The following is a 25285-nucleotide window of genomic DNA, read 5'->3' on the forward strand; positions in this document are numbered from 1 at the left end:
ATTAAATAAATATTTTAAAGGAAAAAACAAAACCAAAACAACACAATTGCACTTCCCCTTCACCGTGTAAAAATTATTAGGTCTATCAGAAACTACCTACAGTTTCCTGTATTCAGAACTTGAAAAAGTAAATGTATTAAGTTCATAATATCCACATTCAGCTTCAAAACGGACACAAACTTTAATTCAAAATGTATCATATTCTGCAACACCATTCTAAAGGTGAGAATCCCTACCACTTTTCTCAAAATTAACATACAGAAATAGGCAGTTCTGTCCAATCGCATTAAGGTGTCTGTGTTCTTCAGGTCACAGAAATTTCAGTAGACAGTGTGCAATATTTGATTGCTGCTAACCCAGAAGCTCAAGTAGGACATTATGCCGCTATCCCAGTCAGTTGTTTGCTTGCTAACTAAAAAACAAGAGAAAGCCGCAGTCATTTCCATAAATAAATAAATCAGTGCTTTCTCGAAAGCCTGCATTCCTTTGCTGTGGAATAGTCAGAATGAGTTTACTAGCAGCAAGGTAGGTCACAGAATCATAGGATGAATCATACAATGGCTTGGGTTGAAAAGGACCTCAAAGATACCTAGTTTTAACCCTCCTGCTACCACTAGACCAGGCTGCCCGGAGCGACATCCAGCCTGGCCTTGAATGCCTCCAGGGATGGGGCATCCACAACCTCCTTGGGCAACCTGTTCCAGTGCGTCACCACCCTGCAACAGCATAACAAATTCAGTCAACAGAAAATTTGCTACAGTGTATTAGATCAGGAAGCAGGAACGTTTGCAGTATGTATTCACCCTCCGCTTATGTAAGGAAGGAGGAAGACAGCAAAGGGTAGGTTTTAGACAAAACGAGGAGATTTGACTGTTGTAAAATCAGCATTTTTAGGAAATATTACTAGCAGTGATGAGAAATGAGCATGAAAAATTATGTTTCAAAATGAAAAACAAGAAGTCCAGAATTACTAATCAACTTGTGGAAAACTGTAATTTATTTTCACATTTACAAGACAAAAAAAATATTTAACTTATTTACAAATATATACAAATACTAAAATGCATCTTATTATTTTGAAAAAAACTGGCAGTATTTTTTAGCAGTATTGCCAAGACACAGTCCTTTTTTTTTCAAAAATAAAAAAGATAATAAAGTGTTTCATCACATTTCTAACAAAACATCTGTAGATCCTGAACGAAGGAAGAAAATTTAAGATTCAAGTAATGCAAGCCATCAGAGAATATGGTATTATTAACATTCACAGTTTAAAACTCAGGGAAAATCTTGAAAAATTAATAAAATTTTGAGTCCCACACAATTTTATTTTAAAAAAGACTTCACTCACCTCATCTGACATTTTCACTAGAAATGCTGTTAAAAATCTGGAAGAACAAGAGTAAGCATTTAAATAAAACACAGTTTAGGCTTCCTCCTGTTAACAATTCAAGAATGGTTCATATTGTGCTAGGAAGATAACTTGCCAAAACCAATTTTTTTTTAATTCAGTGTTTTGGTGAAGAAGTTTGGAAGTCTTCAAACACTGAGAAAATCACCAGGGACAATATTTAAAATGTTACTAGAACACACATCCAGAGTTTTCTTTTAAATTTGAAATTAACACATTTCAAAATAGTTATTTCTGAAAACTCTTAGGAATGCAGAAATGACCAAATAGCAAAAGGGAATCATAAAATTAACCTTTTTTTTTTTTTTAAACAAGTAGAATAGCAGAAAGCATTTTTTGGTTTGATTTTCTTTGTGGAAGGATTAATGTCCTAAAAACCCTTTATGGCACATCTGACAACGTGTATCAGGATGGATCACAATCGACGCAGATTCTGCTTGCTTTTCTTAGTACCAGGGAGGGTTCCCAGCTTAAAGCTTGATTTCACTGGTTTGCCTGTCATACAGTCACTGGAGCTGTGGTAGCTACACATGCATTTTGTGCAGAAGTCAAAGCCACAGCTTTCACGATTGCACATTGCTCTTTGCAGATAGGAGTCATACTTTGCAGGTGAGCCACAACGATTGCAGACTTTGAAGCTTTCAGTGTTTTTCAAGGTCTTGGCTGCCTAATGGAAGAAATACATAAAGTCATAAGTGGAGGGTAAACACACACTGCAAATGTTCCCCAACATCATTAATATGCCACAAAATAAATCATAATTGCTCTCACTCTAGAGAAAGAAATTACACACAAGTTTAATTCTGGTTGCATCAGATTCTCATGGGAGACTGGACAGCCTGCAGGTACTTTGGACTGGATGAGAGGTATGCAGTTTTTAATTATTTCAGCTTGAAGGACAGTAAGACTTAATGCAAAGTGGTAAGAAAAGCAGCCCAAATCCAAGATCTGAAACCTCCAAACCTCATTTGAGAATAGTGATTTAGCTAACTTTAAAAAGAAAAAAAATTCTGAATCCTACTAAAGTATTCATTTCACTTTTCAAAAAATGAACTGGTTGCTTAGTTTTTGAAACAATAAATTGCCCACTGGAATTGAAGTAAAATTGACAGATTCTCTCGGATTGCATAATTGGAAAACGTGATTCATTATAAACCCATGGGAAATAAAGGGAAATGACTACACTTGTTATGACCAATGGAGGCCAATACTGAAGCCAAAAAAAAAAACCAACCACTGAGCCATTTTGATGAAACCTAATCACAGGGAGGAAAAAAGTGACGTAAAACATCCCAGTGTATTAATGTTCTCCATTTTGTTTCTGTCACTGTCTTTAAATAGGGTCAATAAGCAAAATCTGGCAGCTTACAATCATAGAATGGCTTGGGTTGAAAAGGATCATCATCATCTATAGTTTCAACCCTCCTGCCACAGACAGGGCCACCAACCACTAGACCAGGCTGCCCAGAGCCACATCCAGCCTGGCTCTGAACGCAGCCAGGAACAGGGCAGTTACAAGCACTTCAAGTTGGAGATGCTTCATAAGTTGAACAAAAACCCCCAGTTATACCTCAGAGAACTCCATGAGCCTGCTGTAATTTTTAGATGCTTTGGATCTGCTGCCTTTTTTACTCAGGCTGTTTGATGGGGTTGCTTTCTGAACTGAAGCTAAAGCTGCTCGGTAGAGAACATACTCCCTTGTTGCAGCATGTTCTGACGTCTTAGTGCCACTCTAACAAAGAGAAAACAAAAGAAACATTTAAGAGATGTATCTGGTAACTGCTTACAGGCTATAAATCAACTTTTTGTTTAATAGAAATCAAGAACTTTACAGTTTACATTCTTATTAATATATCATAAATATTTAAGCAGAAAATTCAATTTAGTGACTGCAGTGTTTTAAAGCACAAAGCAATATTTCCACATATTTGCAAAGAACAGGAATGCTTTTACATTTTTTTTCTGAAAAGTAAACTCCTCCCTTCCTTTGATTTTGTTTGCATTTATTTGTTGTTTTTTATTTTTTATTTTTTAAAGGTACAATGGTAGGGGGAAAATCAAGCTTTGTGGGATGAATGTTTCTATCAGAGGTGTCCAACTGTTCCTCTACAACAGGCTGGCATCAGGAAGTATGACCAAAAGCTCAGAGTAGTTGACTACCTCATTCTGTGGCAAACACCAAGCCTTGTTTTACTGTCTTTTCACCTCTCAAGTTAAAAAACAAAATGCTTCTGGTGTTCTGGAAGAGTTCTGCCTTGGTAGAGTGCTAGATATAGCTCTGTACAGTTCTCTAACTAGGTCTTGTATCTATTGTTTCATCCAAAAAATAAAAAAAATTGATAGTAGCTCAAAGTAGTGCAAAAAGGTTTTTTTTTTTTTGTTATTTGTGGTAGACCACTTCAGACTGTCTCTTGAAAATGAGTATCTTTGAGTCTCTCTTTCCTGAATCAGTGGGGATGCTAAAGCAGTAAGCCTCTGTGGAGGCTCCTAATGAGTAGTACTAGAACTGACACTCTTTTCTTCTCTAAACAGGACTTGTGGAAGAACATCCACATCTCTTGGGGTAACTTTCTCAGCCAATATCCCTTGGGCTGTAAAAACAGTTTATACACTACAAGTGAAGTGACCATCAATGCACAAGACAATAGGGTATCCTAACAGCACAAACTCCAGCACACCAGCAAAACTCTTTCCAATCTAACAATCTCTTTGATCACTTAAGGCTGGGAAGATTCCTGGAATAACAAAGACACACCACTGGTTTATGTCTAAAATACCCTACAAGTGCAGAAACTTACAGAAAGGTTTTCCAAAGCTTTACTATACATTTGGAAACCCCATTTATCTTCTTGCAAAATCTTCTTCCATGTTGCGCTGACTTTGGCAAAACTGTAACGACAATACAAATATATCAGTTACCTTCTAAGAAAGTTGGAAAACTCATTATTTAACAACAGGGATAACTATTTATACATTTATTTTTTCCATACACAAATGGGAAATGTCAACAATAATCGTCTTGTCTTTCTAGGAAGACATACTGTCTACAAATACAACAATTCTTGTATTAATAGAATGCAAGGGATCTTAAAGACCACCTAGTTTCAATCCCTCTGCCATTGGCAGCACTGCCATCCAGTGCATCAGGCTGCCTGGAGTCCCATCCAATCTGGCCTTGAAGGCCTCGAGGGATGGGACACCCACCATCTCTCTGTGCAGCCTGTGCCAGGGCCTCACTACCCTCTGATTACAAAATTTCTTCCAAACACTAAGCTCAACCTCCCCTCTTTTAGCTTAAAGCCATTCCTCTTTGTCCTGTCTCTATCAGGCTGTATAAAACATTGGTCTCCCTCCTTTAAGGACTGGAGCTCCCTTTAAGTTCCCCAGGTTCCCTTTGCGAACGAACCCATGCTTGCTGTGGCTAATGACTGCATTGCCTTCCAAGTACTTTTTAATAACTCCCACACTAATCTCCATAACTTTGCCAGACAATACATGTGTTATGTGAGAATAGGTAGTTCACTTTCCCAACAAAATACCAAAATTGGTATACTTACTTTATTAAGTCCATCTCACCAAGATGTCTTAAGATGCTTGCTAATATATGCTTCAGGTTCTTTTGGAAGAGTTCAGCAAGAATGTCTATTCTATCTAATCCCATTTTCTTTCCAATTAAATTACGAAGTTCAAAATTTTCCCTGAAAACAATTCTGTCAAAAGCAGTCCAAGATTTGAGATTTCTTTTACCACTTTTTTTCAAAGTTGAGCAAATCATTTCTTCAAAATGGCTTACAGGTAACAAAGTCTTCTTGGACAACTGTACTTGGATCTCGTTCTTCTCAAGGCAGTGTTGCGGTGTGCTACAGAGATTTCCAGCCAAGGGCAGGCTGTCCTCTTGTTCTGTTGCATCACTGTATTGGCTACTTAACATAGAGGAATAACCACTGTCCTCATTAACTTTACTATTTTCCAGTGCCTCCATTTCATAGACCCCTTCATCAAATCTTTGGATTACATACTTGTTTTCTTTGTTATGTACAGGCTTTCCTTCATCTTCAGGATCTAGATTTCTGGGGGCTGCATGGTACGGTTCACTCAGTATTTTCTGATGCTCTTCATCACAGCTTCTGCAAAGTTTCTCCCCAGATTTCAAAGGGCAGGGTTCCTCCGGTTTTGTTTTCTCTGCAGATTTTACAGGTGTGAACCCACCATGAAGAGCCGTTCGATCAAAATCACATTTCATTTTGAAAGAGTGATTAAGGTTTGATTTCATTGTTCTGTTTGTATTCTGCAAGTAACAAAAGGGAACATATTAGTGCATATCCTAAACTGCATCACAAAGTCTTTCTGTTGCTAAGATATGCCTTTTTTGGGAAGCGTGAATTTAGCTTCCATCCAACTGACCCTCTAGAGCCTAAAGCACAGACAAGGAGTGGAACTAAAAGCTTGATCAATCGCTCAAAGCTAGAGCTTAATGCTGCATATAGGTGGAATAAGGGAACAGTGAATGATTAACACTTCATCATTCCAACTTAGACTGGTTTTACACACCAGTGCCTCCCATTCCTCCCCTAGCGCAATGGTATGACGCGGACACATGCTCCTTGGTAGCAGTGGCTCTGAAGGCCAGAAGAGACAGCAGAGTGGCCCAGTAAAGAGCAGAACCAGCCCAGGGCTGCCCGAAAAACTGGCACCCCAAACCCAGAGGCAATGCTACTGATGCATGCAGGCACCCCGCAATTTTGGAAAGGAAGGGGGGCGAAGGGCACAACAGAAATGAGCCAGACCACGTGGAGGCGTGGGGGCAGTAGTAGTGCTCAAGGTGAAGTAGGGCTACAGGCGTGGTTTTGGCGGGTGAGAGGCAGAGGCGCGGGGACTGGTGGCTGCTAGAGGAAATGGGGCCCGCGCTGCCCGCTCCCTCCCGCCCGCCAAGTGCGGGGCTCTTCCGTGCCGCGACTGCGGGGGATGGGCACGAGGAGCCAGCACTGCTGCCCAAACCTGCGGGGAAAGCATTTCCCTTATGCTTCGGAATCGCTATGAAAGACAGGTTCTTCCATCAGAGCTGATATTTAATTTAGGGAATTCAGGTCATTTCAAGAGGTTGACAAAAGCTATAAAGAAAATGGAACTCCTTCAAGGCACTTCCGAGAAAAACCCACTCCTCCGTACCTACGTGCCGAGGAAGAATGGAACGAATCCACCTCTGCCTTTGTACAACCAAAGCCAGAGGCAGGAGATACAGTTCCCTCACCCCTTCTCCGCCGCGAGCACCGGAGCCCCCGGTCCGGGCCCACACCCCGCACTGTCAGCGAGCGGCTCCCGTTCGGCTGGGGACAGGGATCTGGGAGCAGGGACCCGCGCTTTCCCCCCAAAATGGTGGTAGTGGGGCGGCGGATGCCTCCCATCGACGGCGCGGCCCCGCGGGCGGCAGGGAGACAGCAGCGGCGCTGCCCTCCGCTGGGATGGGCGCCTTGCCGCACGCCCGGTCCCAGAGCGGCGGGCGTGGGGCGGGCAGCGTCCCGTATGCGGCGCGGCAGAAGGAACAGAGCGTCTCGCGGTTTCCATTCATCGCTATCCCATCCCAGCACCGTCGGTAGGGAGAGAGCAGGCAAGTCTCAAGGATCCCCATTACCCAGTGCCCCTGTTTCATCCCCGCGCATTTCGGCTGGTGCTCCCCGCCCCACCGCCCCATCCGACCTCGCTACTTAGGAGCTCACACCGCAGAACTCCCAGTGCAGCTCCGAGCCCGGCGCCACCCCGCCCCGAACATCCCGCACGGCGCGGCGCAGCCGGCGCTCACCTGCAGCGCTGCAGCCGCCGCGTCCCGCGAGCTGAAAGTGCGCGGCCGCCCTTGCCGGGTACTTTTAAAAACTTTGAATTTGGTACCAAAAGAGCGCCAGCCAATCGGACGCCGCCGGCTCCGGCGAAACGGCCAATGGGGAGGAGGGCAGGAGGCGGGGGCCAATCCGAGGCGCGGCGATCGGAGCCGGCCCCCTTCCAATTTTCCCTCCTCGGCAGGCGGGGAGAGAGAAGAGTGGTCGGGCGGTGGCGCGCGCGCGCTCCGCGGAGGTGTGGCCGCGAGCATCTCCCGCCCGGCCGCGTTCGCCCCTCGGTCCCGGCAGCGCGGGAGCCGCGTAGCGCTCTGTCTGCGAGCAGACCCTGTTTCCGGGCGCTGCTGCGCTCCTCCCCCGCCCTGCCCGCGTGGAGGGTCTCCTACTGCTTGTCTGAAAGAATGAGTCGCTGCAGCGCTGCTATGACGAGTTTGAGTGCTACTGCCGCCTTCCTCTATCTCCATTCATTTCTAAATGGATGTGTATGGGACAGTCACAGCATCTCTCTGTATGCATACGGTATGAATTCACCATCAGTGAACAAGAGTTCCAAAGAACATGTTGCATGGACAGCACACCTTGTCACCTCTCTTCCCCACTTCTGACACGGGGAGAAGGATTTCTTTTAAAGTATAATGGGCACTAGTAGTTGTTGGCATCCTGAGAACAGACTGGATGTAAGGAGGTATCCCACCACCCTTACAGTGCCAACTCACAGCTCAGGAAGGCCACAAGTGCAGTGAGACTATGGGGGCTACTCCTCAAGTAATGCCTCCATGGCACCCAGAAAAAAATACCACCCACTGACACTTATTGATGCTTACTGAACATGGACAGCCATCAACCAGCAGATGCTAGCACAGTGAGGGTTGAGTGGTATGATTCAGCAGTGGCAACAGTGGGTCATCTCTGATGATGATTTTTACAAATGCAGCATGCAGACTTTTGTTCACTGCTGCCAAATGTGCATAGTTAATGGTGGTGACTATGTTGAAAAACTCCATTTTGTAGTTCAGAATTTGTTCTACCAAATAGTGTTATCGTGTACTTTGCATCTGTCATAGCTGCCCTGGAAATAAACAGGAGGCATAACTTTCGGAGCAACCTACATACAAATCTTGCTTTAAAACAAATACAGAGCATAAAAGAGACTTCAAACCTTTATGGCATAGGCATAAAGTCGACACTGGCAGACCAGAGATATCCCTACAGTATGTTATAAGCATGCCCTGTACAGCACTCATGTGTTTTCATTTTTAGATCACAGAACGGCCAGGGTTGGAAGGGACCTCAAGGATCATGGAGCTCCAACCCCCCTGCCACATGCAGGGCCACCAACCTCCTCATTTAACGCTAGACCAGGCTGCCCAGGACCCCATCCAATCTGGCCTTGAACACCTCCAGGGATGGGGCATCCACAGCCTCCCTGGGCAGCCTGTTCCAGTACCTCACCACTCTCTCTGTAAAGAATTTCCCCCTGATGTCCAACCTAAATCTCCCCTCCCTCAAAACCATTTCCCCTCATCCTGCAGTGATCAGCCCTTTCAAAGAGTTGATTCCCCTCCTGTTTGTAGGCTCCATGTAGGTACCGAAAGGCTGCAATGAGGTCACCCTGCAGCCTTAAGCCTGTCAGCCATCTGCCAAAATCACAGGGTCCTTGGGTTTCTGACTTTTCCCACGCTAGCCCCTGGCCAATCAATGAAGCACCCAGTATCTGCTTAGGAGACAGACAAAAGCAGGGAGACTGTGGGCCTGGCAGGGCTGGACCAACAATACCCCAGATGGGATATGAAAGGAGACCTTATGGTGGCAAAGACCTTAACACTCATGGGGTTCATGCAGTAGTCCCAGAGCTAAGTTAGGCTGATGTCCGTTACGCACCTCAGAAAATACAACACTAGAGAGAAGGAATCTCAAACTCGTTTAATCATCTGGTAGAATATAACCTGGCTTTAAATCAGGAAGAGTGCGACAATGGCTCTGTTTGCAGCACTGATGTGGTAGGAATAAAGACTTCAGTCTTAGATGCTGCTCCAATCAATCTCTAAATATTTCACATACAAAGAGTGTGCCAGTAGATCTGCTGGTAAATCTAGATGGGTAAGGTCTCACACTTACCAACAGGAAATGTGTACCTCGCCTAATATACACAGGCACTTCAACATCTTCAGGTAATATATACAACTTTAATTTGAATATTTGGAACTTGGTCTTTCTTACCATGCTGTATTTGCTATAAAACAAAGCTGGTAAAGATACTGAGTCAATACTTGTTTTTGAAATGCATCCGTTCAAACAGCAATCTTAAAATGAAATGAATAACACAGTGGGATTGAGTGTACTCTCAGCAAGTTCACAGATGACAGCAAGCTGAGTGGCACAGTTGAAACAACAGAAGGAAGGGACACCATCCAGAGAGACCTGGACACACACACAAAGCCGGCACTCAAGAATCTGATGATGTTCAACAAGGCCAAGTGCAAGTTGTTTTGCTTGGGTTGAGGCAATCCCAGATATAAGAACAGACTGGGAGACAAACTCAAAAGCAGCTCTGCGGAAGATTTGGGGATTCTGATGGACGAAAAGCAGTACATGAGACAGCAGTGTGTTCTTGGAGCTCGGAAAGCCAGCTGCATCAATAGATGGATGGCCAGCACGGAAAGAGCGGCAATTGTCTCCCTCTACTCTGCCCTTGTGAGGCTCCGTCTGGAGTACTTATACAAGCCTGTGGCTCCCAGCACAGGAAGGATATAGAGCTGTCAGAGCAGGTCCAGAGGAGGCCATGAAGACAAACAAAGGGCTGGAGCACCTCTCTTATGAAGAAAGGTCGAAGGAGTTGAGCTTGTTTAGCTTGGAGTAGGCTTAGGGAGATCTTACTGTGGCTCTCCAGTACTTGAAGAAAGCTTACAAGCAGGACATAGACTGACATTTTACATGGTCTGATAGCGATAGGACAAGGAGGAATGGCTTTAAACTAAATGAAGGTTCATTTAGGTTAGATGTTAGGAAGAAGTTTTTCACTCAGAGGATGGTGACAAGCTGGAATGGGTTGCCCAGAAAGGTTCTGGATACCCCATCTTTGGAGGGGTTCAAGGCCAGGTGGGATGGGACCCTGGGCAGCTTGGTCTAGTGGCTGGCAACACTGCCATGGCAGGGGGTTGGAGCTAGACAATCTTTAAGGTCCCCTCCAACTTAAGCTATACTTTGATATGATAAACCGATAATGATCAGTTTTGGTTTTTCATTCCTTGTCAAATGTTATATAGCATGCTTAGCCATGTTTCTGTAAGCTAACTGTAGCAAACTCCTGCATTTATTTCTTTCTTACTCTAATTTCTTATGCTAATAGGTCTCAAAGTAAACAACTGTATTCATGGTAATATTTTCCTTAGGTTCTCATTTCTTATTTACTGGTACTTTGAATACATTCTGTGTGTGTATACACACATATATCTACAATGAATGATGGGCTAACATAGCATGGAGGCAGCAAGTTTTGTATTACCACAAATACTTAAGACTGTAAAATGCAGTCTTATTTAACCTCAGATAGGAATGTGTACCTATATTAGTAGATGAAAAAGGCAGTTCTTATGCTTTGTACAAATGTTTTAAGATGCTGTTAAACTGAACAGTTTAAAACAGTGAGCAGTCACTTATATTATGTAAACTTCAGAGGAAAAAAAAAATATATCAGTAAAATGCAGATCCAATTAAAAACAAAAGATAAACTGTATAGAAATAGAGACTGAAATTGTATCAGCCTTCAAGACAGCCACTTAATTTTGTTGTTGTTTTTTTTTTTGTTGTTCTGAAACAAGAACAGAAACATTCTTTTTAAAAAGAATTCACAAAACTAGTGACTTTTCTTCTAGAACTCTTCCTGGAACAAGGAATATTCCTATACAATTCTTTCTGCTTGATTTATAAGAACTCCCTTTCCCATACCACGTATAAGTCATTAACAAATCTGCAGATTAGTAGTGTGTTCATTTATCACTTTCTTTGTATTACTAAACAAAATAGGATTTTTTTTTTTGTTATCTTGACTAAGCTATTTGACACTGTGGTGATGTTGAAACTACTGTTTGAACAAGACTTGGGACTAGAGAAAACTCATTTTTAATGCATACCTTTTGAGAGTAGTGTAATCAGTATCTTCTCAGTGGAGACGTTAAAAACTGCAGTTACATCTGGCCCAGTCAAATTTACTTCAAGCACACTGCAGCAGCATCAAGGTGTTTTACTCAACAAGTAAGAATACTGTTTATCAGCCATGAGGAAACCAGCTTTCATTATCTGAAAAGCAGTTCTGTTCTCTGAATGGTGCTCCAAGGAGTTCTTTTGCAGGCGAGTATCTATACCTGTAGACGTGGCTTGACAAAGAGCAAGACTCATTTTTCATGTCCTGAAATAATTTCCATTAAAGATTCATAATCAGCATATTCCTTCAGAGTTTGTATCATTTCATCTAGCATTTCTTCCCCTAACATGAAGCACTCAGTATGATGCACTGATCTGCTTATCCTGTGGTCAGTAATCCGGTCCTGTGGAAAGTTGTATGTTCTGATCTTCTCCGATCTTCCTTTAGTTCCAATCTATCAAACAAGAAGAATCAGTTGCAACACTGATTAAAAGCCTTCTTATAGGAAGGGTGAAATACTGATTAAGCATTTAAAACAAAAGTTTTCTCTTTCTCATAAATACATAGAATTTGTTATATAGTGCTTAGACTACATCAGTAGTCACACTAATTGCTCTTAAACTTGTGAAAGAACACAGGAACACACGCTCATATAGAATTAAATCTTCACAAAATGAAACTTACTTGAATCTTTCGAACACTGTTTCTCTTTTTGGTTTCTTCTTCCAGTTTGATGTTGTATAGTTTAGCACAAAGCATTTGCATAGCCTTCTCTTTGTTTCTAATTTGAGATCTTTCTTGCTGACATTCAGATGCTACCCCTGCCAAAAATATAACGAGAATTAACACTAAACTGGAAATGGAAATATAAAAAAGAGTTTACAATTTCTAGAGATTTTTATTATGAGGAGAAAAAATGTATATTTGGACAAGGAAGGTAAAAGTCCAGGCTCCTTCGTGTCTGATGACATTTTGAGACAGAACTGCCAACTGCAGGCTGAGTTGTGTTTTAAGATTTACGGCAGAAGAAAATAAATTTATTTTAGGATATTGAACAATGAAATAAGTGATAAACTTATGAAGATATCTATAATTTTTCACCACAGTTCTAGGAAATTTAGCAGTAAAATAACAGTAATGTACACTAGATAGTGGCTCTACAGAATATACAGAAAAAAAGTATGGTTTCTTCCCAAAAATATACAATTCAAGTTAAGACAATAAATGAACAACCTGAGAAAATAGCAGGAAAAAGAAATGCAGAAAGAAGATGGTACAACCTAAGTTTCTATTTGGAAACATATAAATAACTCTGGTAAGATTACAGTATAGTAATACATAATTACTTAGCATTAATTTATGAAAGAGAAGTCTTGTTGTCTTAAAGGAAACTTCAAAAACAACTTCTGGGGTCACAATGAAGAGTTGTAAATGGACTTGGGATGACAGAAATTGAAAGTAAAAGAATATTTGTAAAGCAAGAGAGATTATGAAGATAAATAAGAAAATTTCAGATTAGGTGAAATGCAAAACAAAACAAAAAAAAACCCACAAATATCACTATGCACTACCCCTAGCACATAACCACAAGAAATAATTGCAATACATTTTTATATTTCTATTAAAAAAAACCCTAATAGCTGCCTTCAGCAAAAGCCAAGACCACTTGCTGCTTTTTGTCCACACATTTGGAAAAAAACAAAACAATACAAAACTTCTCTAATCTGAGTACCTTTTTGTCACTGTATCTTAAGTAGAATTCTATCATCTTTACTATTTACCTTCCATTTTGTTGAGGTGATGCAACAAGTGCAGTGGATTTTCGTATTCAATAAATACAAAGAAATGAGTGGCAAAAACCTGGATATGCAAAGATAAAGTGTACTCAGGATTACCCTGAGGCTGTAAAGCCTGACTAATGTTTGTGGTGGAGAAGAGGAAAAGTTAAAAAGCAATGAAAGTCAAAGCAGATGTTGTGGATTGCTCAAAAGGAGGTTAAAAGCTTAGAAACAGCAATAAAAGATATGATAGCTGACATCAGGTAGCATTTGAGGGTGTATCTTATCCGTCTTACATTTCCTAACCTGAGCCCTGGGGATGGGTGTTGTAATTATGTCTGTAATCCATGGGAAAAGAGCCAGAAGACAAATGGAAGCTGGCAACCTAAGTAGACTCTGCAACGGATGATACTTAAAACTTACTTACTTAATAAGGAAAAAGAGCAACCTCTCTTTCAGAGAACAGTCAAAAAAAACTACGTCCTAAGATTTTAACCTCTGTTTTTCAGTTTCTTTTCCATTAGTTGAAAGCTTAATATAAAACTTTTTCTTATAAATTAATTTGAGTATTTCATGAGTGTCACACTTAATGAAAAAACTGATAGCTTACCTACTAAGGCCTTAACTATTACAAATGAGGGTAGGCACAAGACATCTTCTTTACAACATTATGGAGATTCTCTGCACACACAAAAATAACACGAAAACTTTGTTCTTCAGTTACCCAGGTTTGAAACTGTTCTTTCAAATAACACAGTACAAAGGAAATTATGACCTTATTTTTACAGTGTAGTTCTTGTACTAAGGAAAACTGAAGCACCTGTTGGAATATGAACTATCCTTACAGCACTGTCTGTGGTATTGACATGCTGCCCTCCAGCTCCACTGGCTCTCTTCGTTTCTATTCGCAAATCTTTTGGATTAATTTTCAGCTCCATCTGTCATGAGAGACAAAAAGAAAAGAAGTCAAATATGCACAGTTGGTTTATTTTACAGAACATACTCAGGCAAGATCAAACTAATTTTTTTTTTCTAAAGTTTGAGTGGTAGCTCAGATGCACTTTTTAAAATTGGGGAAGTCAAAGATAACCATCCATTAGTACTAATCTCCCCCCTCTTCTGAAAGTTCTGCACTCTCCCTCAGACAAGTTAAACAGTATTTGAACTTGACTAGATGGGTTTCAAGTAAAAGAGAACATACTGACTTTGTTGACTCTGGAATGGGGTGGTGATCTCTGGGAGGAACTAATGAAACAGCTTAGGGACAAGAAGAAGAAATAGAATATTTTGACAGTTTGCTAGGATGAACATCCAAAGTTTTAATTATTAGGCAATTATTTATAACCAAGCAAATTTGCTAAGGATGAATTGTCACTCATGCAATTTGGAAAGGGAAAATGAGGATACTATAAAAATAGGTAAGAGGGATGCTAAAAGAAATATCTATGTCCTCTCTAAACTAAATCAGTCTTTTCCCACTACGTCCACTGAACACGCAAGGCACAACTACAGTAAATTTTCAAGTGACAGTGAAATAAACTGCCAGTGAGTTTGAGATAACAATTATGATGAAATATAGAAATTATTTCATTCCCTTAGGCAAAAATAAACAATCAAATACGACTTAAAACTTTTAGATTAAAAAGCAAAATCATAATTAAGAGAAAACAACTAGACAGACAGAAAAGACTTTGGTATAAGCAATATGGCAAGTAAAAGCATTGCTTATGGTAGTATCTGTTATACTAAAAATAAACATTACCTCAGTGGGTTGGGGTAATATTGCAACAGTCATTGTGCTGGTGTGAATGCGCCCTTGTTTTTCTGTCTTTGGCACCCGCTGAACACGATGCACTCCTCCTTCAAATTTCATGTACTTGTAAGCATCAAGGCCTGCTATACTGGCAACTGCGTGTCTTAGGCCACCTTAAATAAAAAACAGTTATAAAAGTGTAAACAATATTGGCTACGTGTTATTACAATTCAAGCATACTGAGGCATCGTTGTTTATTTCTTAAAACTGCATATTGATCATTTTGCTGCTTGGGTAGAATTACATCAAAAATGCAAGACAACTCCAAAACTTACATACTCACACAATATATCAAGTAAAGGACAAGTTCTTCTAACAGAGTCCAATTAAATTTTTTATATATACATAAAAGGTTGTTTATGAGCCATGCACACAATACTTCAATTACAACAGAAATCTGACCCAATTGTAAGTTTATGTAAAGATCAAGTTTTGAAAGCCAGTAGTATTTGAGAACCTCAACATGTAATGGATAAAGAAAGAACCATCACAGTCAGTCTTTAACTTACAAGGGACATCTGTTTTTTTTTTAAATTCTTCTTCTGCATTCTCTTTTATGCCTCATCTTTGTTCTTCCATTTCATTTTAACTTTTTACTCCATCAGAATTAGCGGAGCTTCTGCCCCCTTACCCGCATATTAAGCAAAACATTTGACAGCAACATACTGAAAGTTAGCATAGAACGTTCAGAATTGGAACTTTCGAACTAAGACCCAATACAATCAAGACAGAAAGTTTGTTGCAATACTAGCTGATGGCATTCTTCCTCCTCCTTGTTTGCCAGAGTGCAATCCCTTCAACTGTGCTAGTATAACTGTTTGAAAGATTAGAGAACTGATGGCACTATAAGTGAATGTCACTATTATTATTTTTTTAACCTGACCCTGCTTTTTTTTTTAATCCAAATCAGTTCCCAGATCCCATTCTCAGCAGGTGGTGTGCCATGGGAGATATTGAAAAAGAGAAAACCTTGAAAGAATATTGCTATATGAAGTCTTTCAACATGAAAGCACAGCCCAGGAAAATGAGAGGCACATACATACTTCTCAGAAATACAATTTTAGGCTCTCTAGGTTAAGGGACAAGGTAACAGCTTTACAAAAAAGAAAGATGAAGAGAACATAGAATGTGATATCACTGCACAGTACAGAAGTCAGTTATCAGCCAGAATGCAGGCCAGGTTTTTCACTACTACTGCAAACGTTTTTGTTCTACAGAAATTCAATGTTCCTCCTAACTTTACTGAAACATATTACTTTTTACAGTTAGGTTTGTCAGAATCAGCTGAAATTGCCTTTTTTCCTTACTTTCACCTCATTTTTGTCCCTGTGAATTCTAAAATTTTACTACCACCTGTAGAGATCTATATTACTTTCTAATCAAATGCATCACTCAACACAAGCAGTTCTTCATTTACAGTAATTATCTACAACCAATTCTGTAAGACAAAACCATAATGATAAATACGACTCGAAAGCACGTATTTTAACAAATAAGAATATGCATCAAAAACTTCAGTTTAAATCAGTAAGGTACTCTCTAACAGGTGCCATGAAATCTTAATTATTATGCAAACAGTATTCAAATAAACAAAATACTCCTTATTGTAGAAGAAGAGATATATAACCTACGCAATCTGTGTATTTGTTTGCAGTGCTAGAATTAAAACATACTTGCTCCTTTAGATGTAAAAGCAAGTACTAAAAAAAAACAAAACAAAAAAATCACAACAACAAAAAGATATAATAAGCATTTTCTGCACATGAGGAAAAAGCCAAGCCAAATCAGATGTAAAAATAACTTGAATGGCACTCTAGACAAAATTAATTATGTAATAAGCAGTTCATTGCAAAAGCTAATGTTCTGTCTTTTCTCCCTCACTTGTCCTGGCATTAGTACATCTACAACGGGTACAGCCTGCCTATCTGAGCTGCACTTACATCTGTGATATGTTCAGGAGACTTTAAGTCTGTAGCAATGGTTGTGCAACTGTGGTAATGTGGAGCTTAGTAAAAGATGACCAAGAAACTAGTTTAAGACAGGTATTTATTTAGGTCTTATTGCTTCAAATACACTATTACCAATACACAGTAACTTCAGGTTTATCAAGAAACACAGTCAAATTCAATGAAATTCAAATAAACCTACTCATTTTTATTTATTTTTTTTTTAACATTGCAAACATTACTCAGGCCTGTCAAACACAGCTAGTTCCTACTGACTATTGTTTGCCTCTAACTAAAAATGTCCCTCTCCATTCTGTAAAGCCAAGGTGCAACAAACAAGGAGCTTGAGCTCTGTTAGTTTCCTTATGTCACCTTATATTCAGACCCCAACAAAGTTTGATATCTATGTTTCCACATGCTGCTATAGAGCAAGGAATAGTGGATAAATAATACCACATGGGACTGTGCTTTACTGTGCATGTTAAACCTCAAATGTGCTACTTCTCAGAGTCATTTCTGGTGGTGTGTCCATAGCGTAAGTTAAGAGTGGATTCAGACTAATTCTTAGCTGCAGCCATGCTTAACATTAACCTGTTTGGATTCTGGAGCTCTTTGAAATGAGGAAGCTTTTAGTATAGGACTTTGTTTTTGCTCATGCAGTCCATTAGAATTCAGTGTGGGTGGGATATAACCACCAGCCATACCAGTGAGTATCTTTAACTTGCTTCTTAATAAACACAGGACCTAAGGAATTGTATAGGAATGTAGTGGCTGTGCCATCTACAGTGGCTCTATCTCACAACTTCCTCCCAGCATCTCAAGTTTTGGATGATGACTCATAAAAACGAGTATGGTGAGGAAATGCACTGTAAGAGGCAACAAAGAATAAAGCTGGTTTTTTTTTCTTGCAAACTTATATCCTCCTTCCCTAAATATTCATCTCATTGTATAGGCAAGCCCTCAGCAAGTCAAAACAGTTCTGACATGTATCTAACCCCTTTAAACAAGAAGCTTCAATAAGAAAAAAATGGCTAGATATGTATTAATTTATGACTCTGATTTCCAATTTCAGGCACTGAAAAGAATACTTCTGCAGGTTTGTGTTCATTATCTAAGAATCAAGCTTTCACCAAAAAGGTAGTCAAGTACAGCTCCCTTTCTCTTGTAATCTCAGGGCTGCTAGTTGAGTCTGATCTGCCTTAATTATCCAGTAACAATAGGTAGCTTTCAAGCCAAATCAGCAGATTGATCCAATTAGCACTGCGGCCTCAAAACTGCTAAAGCAGAGACACAGAAGAGATGTAAAGTTGGCTGCTGGCTAGAAAGTGGGACTGCCCCTATTAAAACTGACTTCCTCCTTAAATCCCTCTTCTGGAGGTATGAAATAAAGAAAACTCATCCCTTTCCCTCATATCATTTATACTCATCTAATCTGTACCATGCTAATTCAATTTGCTTTTAAAAGAAAGTAAGTTTCTGTCATTGCAGAAGCTAGTTCAGTTTCCGGCAAAGTACTGACTGAAGAGAGATTAGTTGTTCTGATGGATTACATCCTATAACTTCCTAACTTTTCCAACTACAACTACAAAGTTTCTCAGGCAAGCTGTTTTCCTCAGTTTTCTTTCCTCGATTAAAACAAAAATTTTAAATGATTATTTTTCATGTTGTTCATTACTTTTTTTTTTTTATCAATACCTATTTATCAGAAGAGTTAATAAGAACATAATTAAAACTATGAACTGTTTGTAGCTACAAAAAATAAAGAAGGATGCTGTTGAAAATACAAATAGTTTCAAGCTACTAGTTGCAAACTGTGCGAGCACTCATCTACCAATCCATTCCCACTGTAAAATACACATTACACCCACAGCAAAATATAGGTTACCAAAATATACTAGCTTTACTCACCACACTATGCATAACAGCAAGGCTGCAGATCTGTCAACAGGTTCAGCTGCTGAGAACTGTGACTAGCAATTTGTCAAAAAACGTGGTCCCTACCACCACTCATGCACACCATCATATTTCAGACTGCAGTTAACCTGAGCTCACTGAACCTTCGACTGCTGGAAGGAGATGAAGTCATATTTTTCTGCTTCCGCTTTTTCCATGAGTCTCTCTCTTTCCCTCTGTTGTACTGGATCACCTGAAAACTGATCAATTTTTGTATGTAGTTTGTCTGCTGAATTAACTTGGTAAATGAGACTTTCAGCAGTGATGGAAGTGTCAGTGCAGAAAAGTCATGCAGAGACAGCAGCCTGATTTTTGTGAAACAAATTTACACACCAGCTGGTACAATCAGTAAATTAATGTTCCTGCCTCTGTTTGTTATGTAAACCTACCATGCTCCCCTTTCTGTAAACACACTGCTCCCAGAGATACAGAGAATCAATTTAACAGCTCCTCATCACCAAATACACCAGTTTCTATTCTTGCATTCAGCTACACGTTGCTCTTTATTTTATGCTATTTATTTTTATAAAGGCACCTCTTTTTACTTGCATCATTAAGGTGAAAAACTGATAGGTTAAATTTTACTCAAAGGCTTTCTTAGGCGATCACATGTTTTAGTTCTCCTCTCAAAGTTTCAACAACTCCCTCACTTTGTGTATCCATTAGCTGTTACAGGAGCTATATCCAAACATCTCCTTTCCTTATACAATCCTCAACTGACGTTACTTAAAAAAATTCAAGATATTTTGGATTAAATGCAAAGAATCCTTTAAATAATAATGTGTTCCTCTCTGCCAAAAAAACCCATAATAAAAAATGAACTTTCAGTCCGCCTTTAAACCAACCTATAAACACAAGGTGTTTGCATTTTTAGGTAAATAGAACAGCATATCAAGATAAAATAAAAAAATATATATTTCTTTTTACAAACACAGGTTATATAAAACTAAAATATAACAGCATGACCTTCTGAATTTCTTATCTACAAGCACTTAGTTTCATTTCTGTTCTTTTGAAACTACTGAAAGAATTTTTTTTTTTTTTTGGTATGTTACTATTTTAATAGCGCTTCTCAAGTGGAATATCACTCTCAAATACAGAAGCTGAAGAAAATTGTACCCAGACATTCAATCTCTGCTTCTAAATATAATTTCCCAGAAATTATTTTCCTGTAGTCAGGAAATTCATATGGCATAAGAATTAATTTTTCAGCTTAAATTAGAAAGTTATAAACAATTACAACCCCTTTTTTTTTTTTTTTTTTTTTTTTTAAGTTACTGACCTATTTCACTGGGAAAATATTCTAATATTTCAAATTTCCACTTTTTATAGGCAGCGTATCGTCGATACATATCAAATATCTCTGAAGTGAACAGCATCGCTTCTTGTCCTCCAACTCCAGCAGTTACTTCCATGACAAGATCACTGTTTGTTTCTTCTGAAGGAATCAAAAGCAATACTATCTGTGAATGCAAAAACACTCATCTAAGATCTCCCCCTTCAATCCAGAACTGATATTGTATAAAATGCCATGCAATAACTTATCTACTCTACATTCTCCTGCATTAACTCACAGACTCTCCAGAGGGCTGTCTGCTCAGTGTCTTCTGGCAATCCCTGAATTAATACACAGGAATTGGGAGGGGAGGATGCTGTATTGCCAAAAGCCTCCCTGTGTCTGTTTGCAGAAAGAAAAGATTTCTTTCAAGAGCCACAAAACTTCTCATCAATTAGAAGCACTGCACTGGTCGGACACCATAGGATATATAATGATTCTTGCAAGAAAACAAAGCTTTTCCACTCCCATCAGATTCCTTTTTAAACCAGTATCAACTTCAGAACTAAGAATATTAGCTCTGGATTATATTTCAACACCAATTCAGCTATATTATTTTTATTTATTTAAAGGTGAGATGGCTTTATTGATCTGATGGATAAAGATACACCAGAATACTAAAACCAAAAACTATATAATAGTTCTGAAGGATTGATTAAAACTCTGTATGACTTATAAATAATTTTCAATCATCCTTCTTGACTAGTATTAGGTGATATCTCTTTCTACTTTAGCTTTCCCTTTCTTCATTTAGCATATAACATAAATATCTACTAATAAATAAATACCTATTTTTTAATAATATGACTGCTCTATTGCTGCCAAAGGAATAAAGAATGTGAGTTACAGTCTATTTCTACTAACAGCCAGCCAGCTTCCAGTTTGCCAGTAGCATTAGGAACATGTTAGCAGTTTACATAAAGGTAACTATTTGATACAAATATCCATAGATACTATGTAGAACCTATACAAGGTAGCAGTCTAAAGCAGTTACATAGTATTACACTATTTTTTTTTTCAAAACCACAGCATGCAAGTTGAAAGTTCCTAACCAATAACAAGCTGAATGCCCACAAAGTTACAACCAGAAGAGACAAACTACAGTCCCTACCCATCAGGATGAACTGATAAAAAGAATTCAGCCACAGACTATCTACATGCAATCTGCATTTTCTTTTTTCCTTAGGTAACAGACACCGGTTGAGGAGTACAGTTGGCAGAGGTTGGGAGGGGGGAAAGGAGAAGAGTTCATCATACATATCTATTTTAACAAGAGGACAACTTGGCTTTGTTAACTTAGGAATGGCAAAGAAATAACAAGCTTTCAGAGGCAATCTAACCTGGTGTTTCAGTTCAGCTATCTCTTCTTCACAGGAAACGATTTCCCTTTCTGCAAGCTTCCGCAGATCTTCACTCTCATCTGGAATATTTGAGCATGGTTAATCCTCAGACTTAAACCAGCGGCACCCTCAGAAAACCTTCTGAAAAATAACCACGTGAAGAACTACAAAATAAACAAAATTGCACCAAATCTGTCAGAAAATGTAATTAATGTTATGATCTAGAAAAATGACAAACTATCTATTGTTTGAGTGAGATGTTTCTACATCTGAAATACAAAAAAAAAATCCCACTTAGGCGTAAGAAAAAAAATAATAATTTATTGTAATGGTGGCCAAAAGCTGGAGAAGGTTGCTCAGGGATGTTCAGGGGTCTCACCCCTGGAGACAGGCAGACCTGAAATGGACACTGCTCTGGGCTATGTGTGCCTGCTCTGGGCAGTGGGCTGAGCCATTCCCTGAGGGGCCTTTCCACCTCAGCCACCCCAGGATCCCAGGGAACACCCTCCTGTATTTCACTGTGATAGGGACATCAAGGATCAAAGGGTAGAGGAGTCCCACAGTTAACATTTCATTAAGAGGACTACTGCTGTACATAAAAATGTCATAGCAGTAAGCTCAAGTACTCTATCTGTAAGAAGTTATTGTAAGGCAGCTGCAGAATTTCTAACACATTGCTGAAAGACATAAATATGCAAGAGTCCTCACATAAGAGGAACTTGTAATTTTAAGATGATACCTGACTGATCAACACTAATCGTTTACTGTTAGACTTGTTTTCCTGTGCTACTGTTTAAATATGCTAAGATATCCCTTCCTCCTACTCCCTCGTCAGTATCAAACTTCAGACTTAAACAAAATACAGTTTAAACTATCTCTGACCTGTAGTAATTCAGCTCACTTGCCCAAAAGAAAACAAAATAAACCCCCCAAAGGGAGAAAATTACACAGATAATGAAAGGGCATGGAACACAAGGACAGAACTGCATAATCAATAGCACAAGACCAAAAAAAAAAGATGCCAGCCACCATCTCTTTGTGCACAGCTGAGTCTGTAAGGTTCCCCCACAGCAAATACACACCTTTTCAGTACTGTGATTCATGTTAGCGATTAACTACATTTTAAAATAAATTTTGTCATCTTTAAAGATCACATTTAGTATCTGGGGATTATTTTTTTCCAAATCACTTCTGCAAAAAGGGAAGGAAAAGAAAAAAAGCATGTGTAAATTGATTTCAATAACAAGTATGCTTTACTTACAGCTGGCAAGAAGCACACATGGCTGAGTGGCTGATGAACTGTGACACCATAAACACACTAAGTTGGTCACCTGCATCCATCTACTACTTTATTTTAGACTGACTACTGTCTGATCAAGGTCTAGCGTTAAGGCCGACAGAATCAGATATTCACTAAGTAATTGTGAAGAACAAACCTATTTCATAGCACAGTTGCATATTTTAATACACAAATGTAAAATAAGCTCTAAAATCACTTAAGAGAGATACGGTCTGATTTTTGGGTGGCCCTGTGTGGAGTCAGGAGTTGGACTTGATTATCCTTGGATAGTGATAGGAAAAGGGGAAATGGTTTTAAACTAAGATGGGAGGTTTAGGTTAGATATTAGGAGGAAGTTTTTCACACAAACTTCCTATTAGGAGGGTGGTGACACATTGGAACAGGTTGCCCAAGGAGGTTGTGGATGCCCCATCACTGCAGGCATTCAAGGCCAGGCTGGTAGTGGCTCTGGGCAGCCTGGTCTAGTGGTTGGTGAGCCTGCACATAGCAGGGGGGTTGAAACTAGATGATGATTATGGTCCTTTTCAACCCAGGCCATTCTGTGATTCTGTGATGATTCTATGATCCTTGTGGGGCCCTTCCAATTTCACATATTCTATGATCCTATTAAATGGAAACATTTTTAAGGATGAGCTGCAGAAGTGCTCACAGTGACCGACCAAACCCTTATGGTCACTTCGCTTAAGATCAACATCGGGTTGAAGGGAAGGGCTCAGAAGGGAGACAAAAATCCTTCACTCCATTTCCACATAACAGAAACTAACAGCATTGGGCCAATTAATAACTTTTCCAATGGAAGCATTTCTCTTCTTTTTCACTCCATGCCGGAAGAGAATGAACGGGGGAGAAAAAAAGGAAACACATTTTCCTTTCAAACAACGTTAGTCATCTCCTCCAGCCAAAGCAACGAGAGCTGTTAGCACTACTGTGTAGCGCCGGGTGCGCCCCCGCGGAACGGTGCACATCCACGCATGCGCAGTTGATCCCTTAGAGGTCGACAGCGCCACTCATTCGCCCGCACCCGCCCCCTCCGGGAGGCCACCCAATCACGTCGGGTTATGCAAATTCACCTCGCACCGCCCACTGGTGGAGGCACCATGGACTCCAGCACGCCCCTCCCATGCAAAACTCTGCCCTCCCCTCCCCGTCGCGGCGGCCCAGAGGCGGGAGCGGGCACAGGCCTTCCGACGCGCCTCACCTTGTAGTGCCAGCTCCCGCGTGTCTCGCAGCTCCCGTTCCTTGTCACGCAGCCGCTGGATCCGCGCCGCCAGCTCCGTTCCGGCCTCGCCCTTCACCCGCGCCTCCAGGAGGCGGCTTAAGGAGGGGATGGCAAACAGTTCGTCTAAGCGAGGCCGGGCGCTCAGCCCACGCCGCGACTGCTGCGGACGTACTGCCGCCGCGCTGCCTCTGCCGGACACCGCTTGGTAGCTGCAGGCAGACAGTGCGATTGCCGGGCAGCTTCGGGCCGCGCGGAGAGCTCGCGAGAATAGCCCCATACCGGCTGAGGATCGCTTCGTGCACTCAGCCCTTCTTTCGGCAGCCCACCGCGCCGGAGGTAACGGAAGGCGCTCGGCTGTTTCCCTTCCGGGTTTCCGGAAGCTGCCGAAGAGACTCGGCCCCGATATCAGCCATCGGGGCTCCGGTGGCGGAAACGAACGAAGGGGTTCGGCTCCCTTCGTCTCGTGGAGGAGGAAGGCGCTCTCTGATTGGCCGGCGCTGACAGTGCGCGCATGGGGGCTGGGTCGCGTTGAGTTGAGCTCGGAAGGTGCACTGAAGAATATGGGTTATTGTAAAAAATATGCAACTGGCCATAAAACTTTATTAGGCAGTAGTTTATGTTCCGGCCGTCAAAGTCAGATCTTCGCCATTCTTCCATTCCTGTATGTGTCTTAACAGAAGGACATAACCGTACTTCACAAGTGAACTACCCTGGTGGGATAGCAGTAACCGCATCGTTGTATGTGAATAAATCGTCATCGTTATGAGTGTCAATGCACCACTCTGAATAAAGCTCTGTGACAAAATATGCTATGACAGTAGTGTAGAATTAACTTACTGGAAGTAGATGTGGAAGTAAGCCGGGCAGTGGTGCACAGTGCAGCCTGGTTATTGTGGGTCCCAGTGACCGCAAACCACTGCCACCCACCCATGCAGCTCCCCAAGTTGTGACGGGTGGATTGTGTCCCTATTTTAAATGGAAAGATGTAATTCCACTGAGTGACAGGCTGTGGATAAAGGAAGGGGCAAAACCCGGCTTTTGGCATAACACCTGAGTAGTTGTTTCCCAAAAGTACAGTTAATGTAATCCTTTTTCTAGCTCACATTGGTGCCACTGCTGGGTTGTTCTTTTGTCTTGCAAAAAACACATCTGCTGCCAAAGCCCTGAGGTCTGAGGTGTGAAAGGAGGACTGAAGTTTCATCTCTGCAGTGTGTGCT

The 25285-nt window shown here is 40.6% G+C and overlaps 2 protein-coding genes across 4 annotated transcripts; both read right to left on the minus strand.

The window, feature by feature from the left end:
- Positions 1-970: 970 nt before the first annotated feature.
- FBXO5 (F-box protein 5) lies at positions 971-11462 on the minus strand. 3 transcript variants are annotated; one of them, XM_090135613.1, is made up of 5 exons: positions 11373-11462; positions 4966-5696; positions 4207-4297; positions 2979-3140; positions 971-2075 (listed from the first exon to the last, which is right to left on the minus strand). In XM_090135613.1, the coding sequence occupies exons 2-5, from the start codon at positions 5679-5681 to the stop codon at positions 1824-1826; spliced, it is 1221 nt and encodes a 406-aa protein (XP_089991739.1). In that variant the 5' UTR covers positions 5682-5696; positions 11373-11462; the 3' UTR covers positions 971-1823. The 3 variants fall into 3 exon arrangements, with proteins under 3 accessions (XP_089991739.1, XP_031467704.2, XP_089991740.1); XM_031611844.2 differs by lacking the exon at positions 11373-11462 and adding an exon at positions 7209-7813; XM_090135614.1 differs by lacking the exon at positions 11373-11462 and adding an exon at positions 6578-7158.
- A 171-nt stretch (positions 11463-11633) lies between these two features.
- Positions 11634-24617, minus strand: MTRF1L (mitochondrial translation release factor 1 like). The gene is made up of 7 exons (XM_031611854.2): positions 24048-24617; positions 21550-21629; positions 20156-20336; positions 14924-15087; positions 13982-14099; positions 12068-12204; positions 11634-11837 (listed from the first exon to the last, which is right to left on the minus strand). Exons 1-7 carry the CDS (start codon positions 24343-24345, stop codon positions 11634-11636), a joined length of 1182 nt encoding a protein of 393 aa, XP_031467714.2. The 5' UTR covers positions 24346-24617.
- Between the last annotated feature and the right edge of the window lie 668 nt (positions 24618-25285).

Source organism: Phasianus colchicus, chromosome 2, assembly GCF_987193195.1.
Source record: "Phasianus colchicus chromosome 2, bPhaCol1.hap1.1, whole genome shotgun sequence".
In the NCBI taxonomy this organism is placed as follows: domain Eukaryota; kingdom Metazoa; phylum Chordata; class Aves; order Galliformes; family Phasianidae; genus Phasianus; species Phasianus colchicus.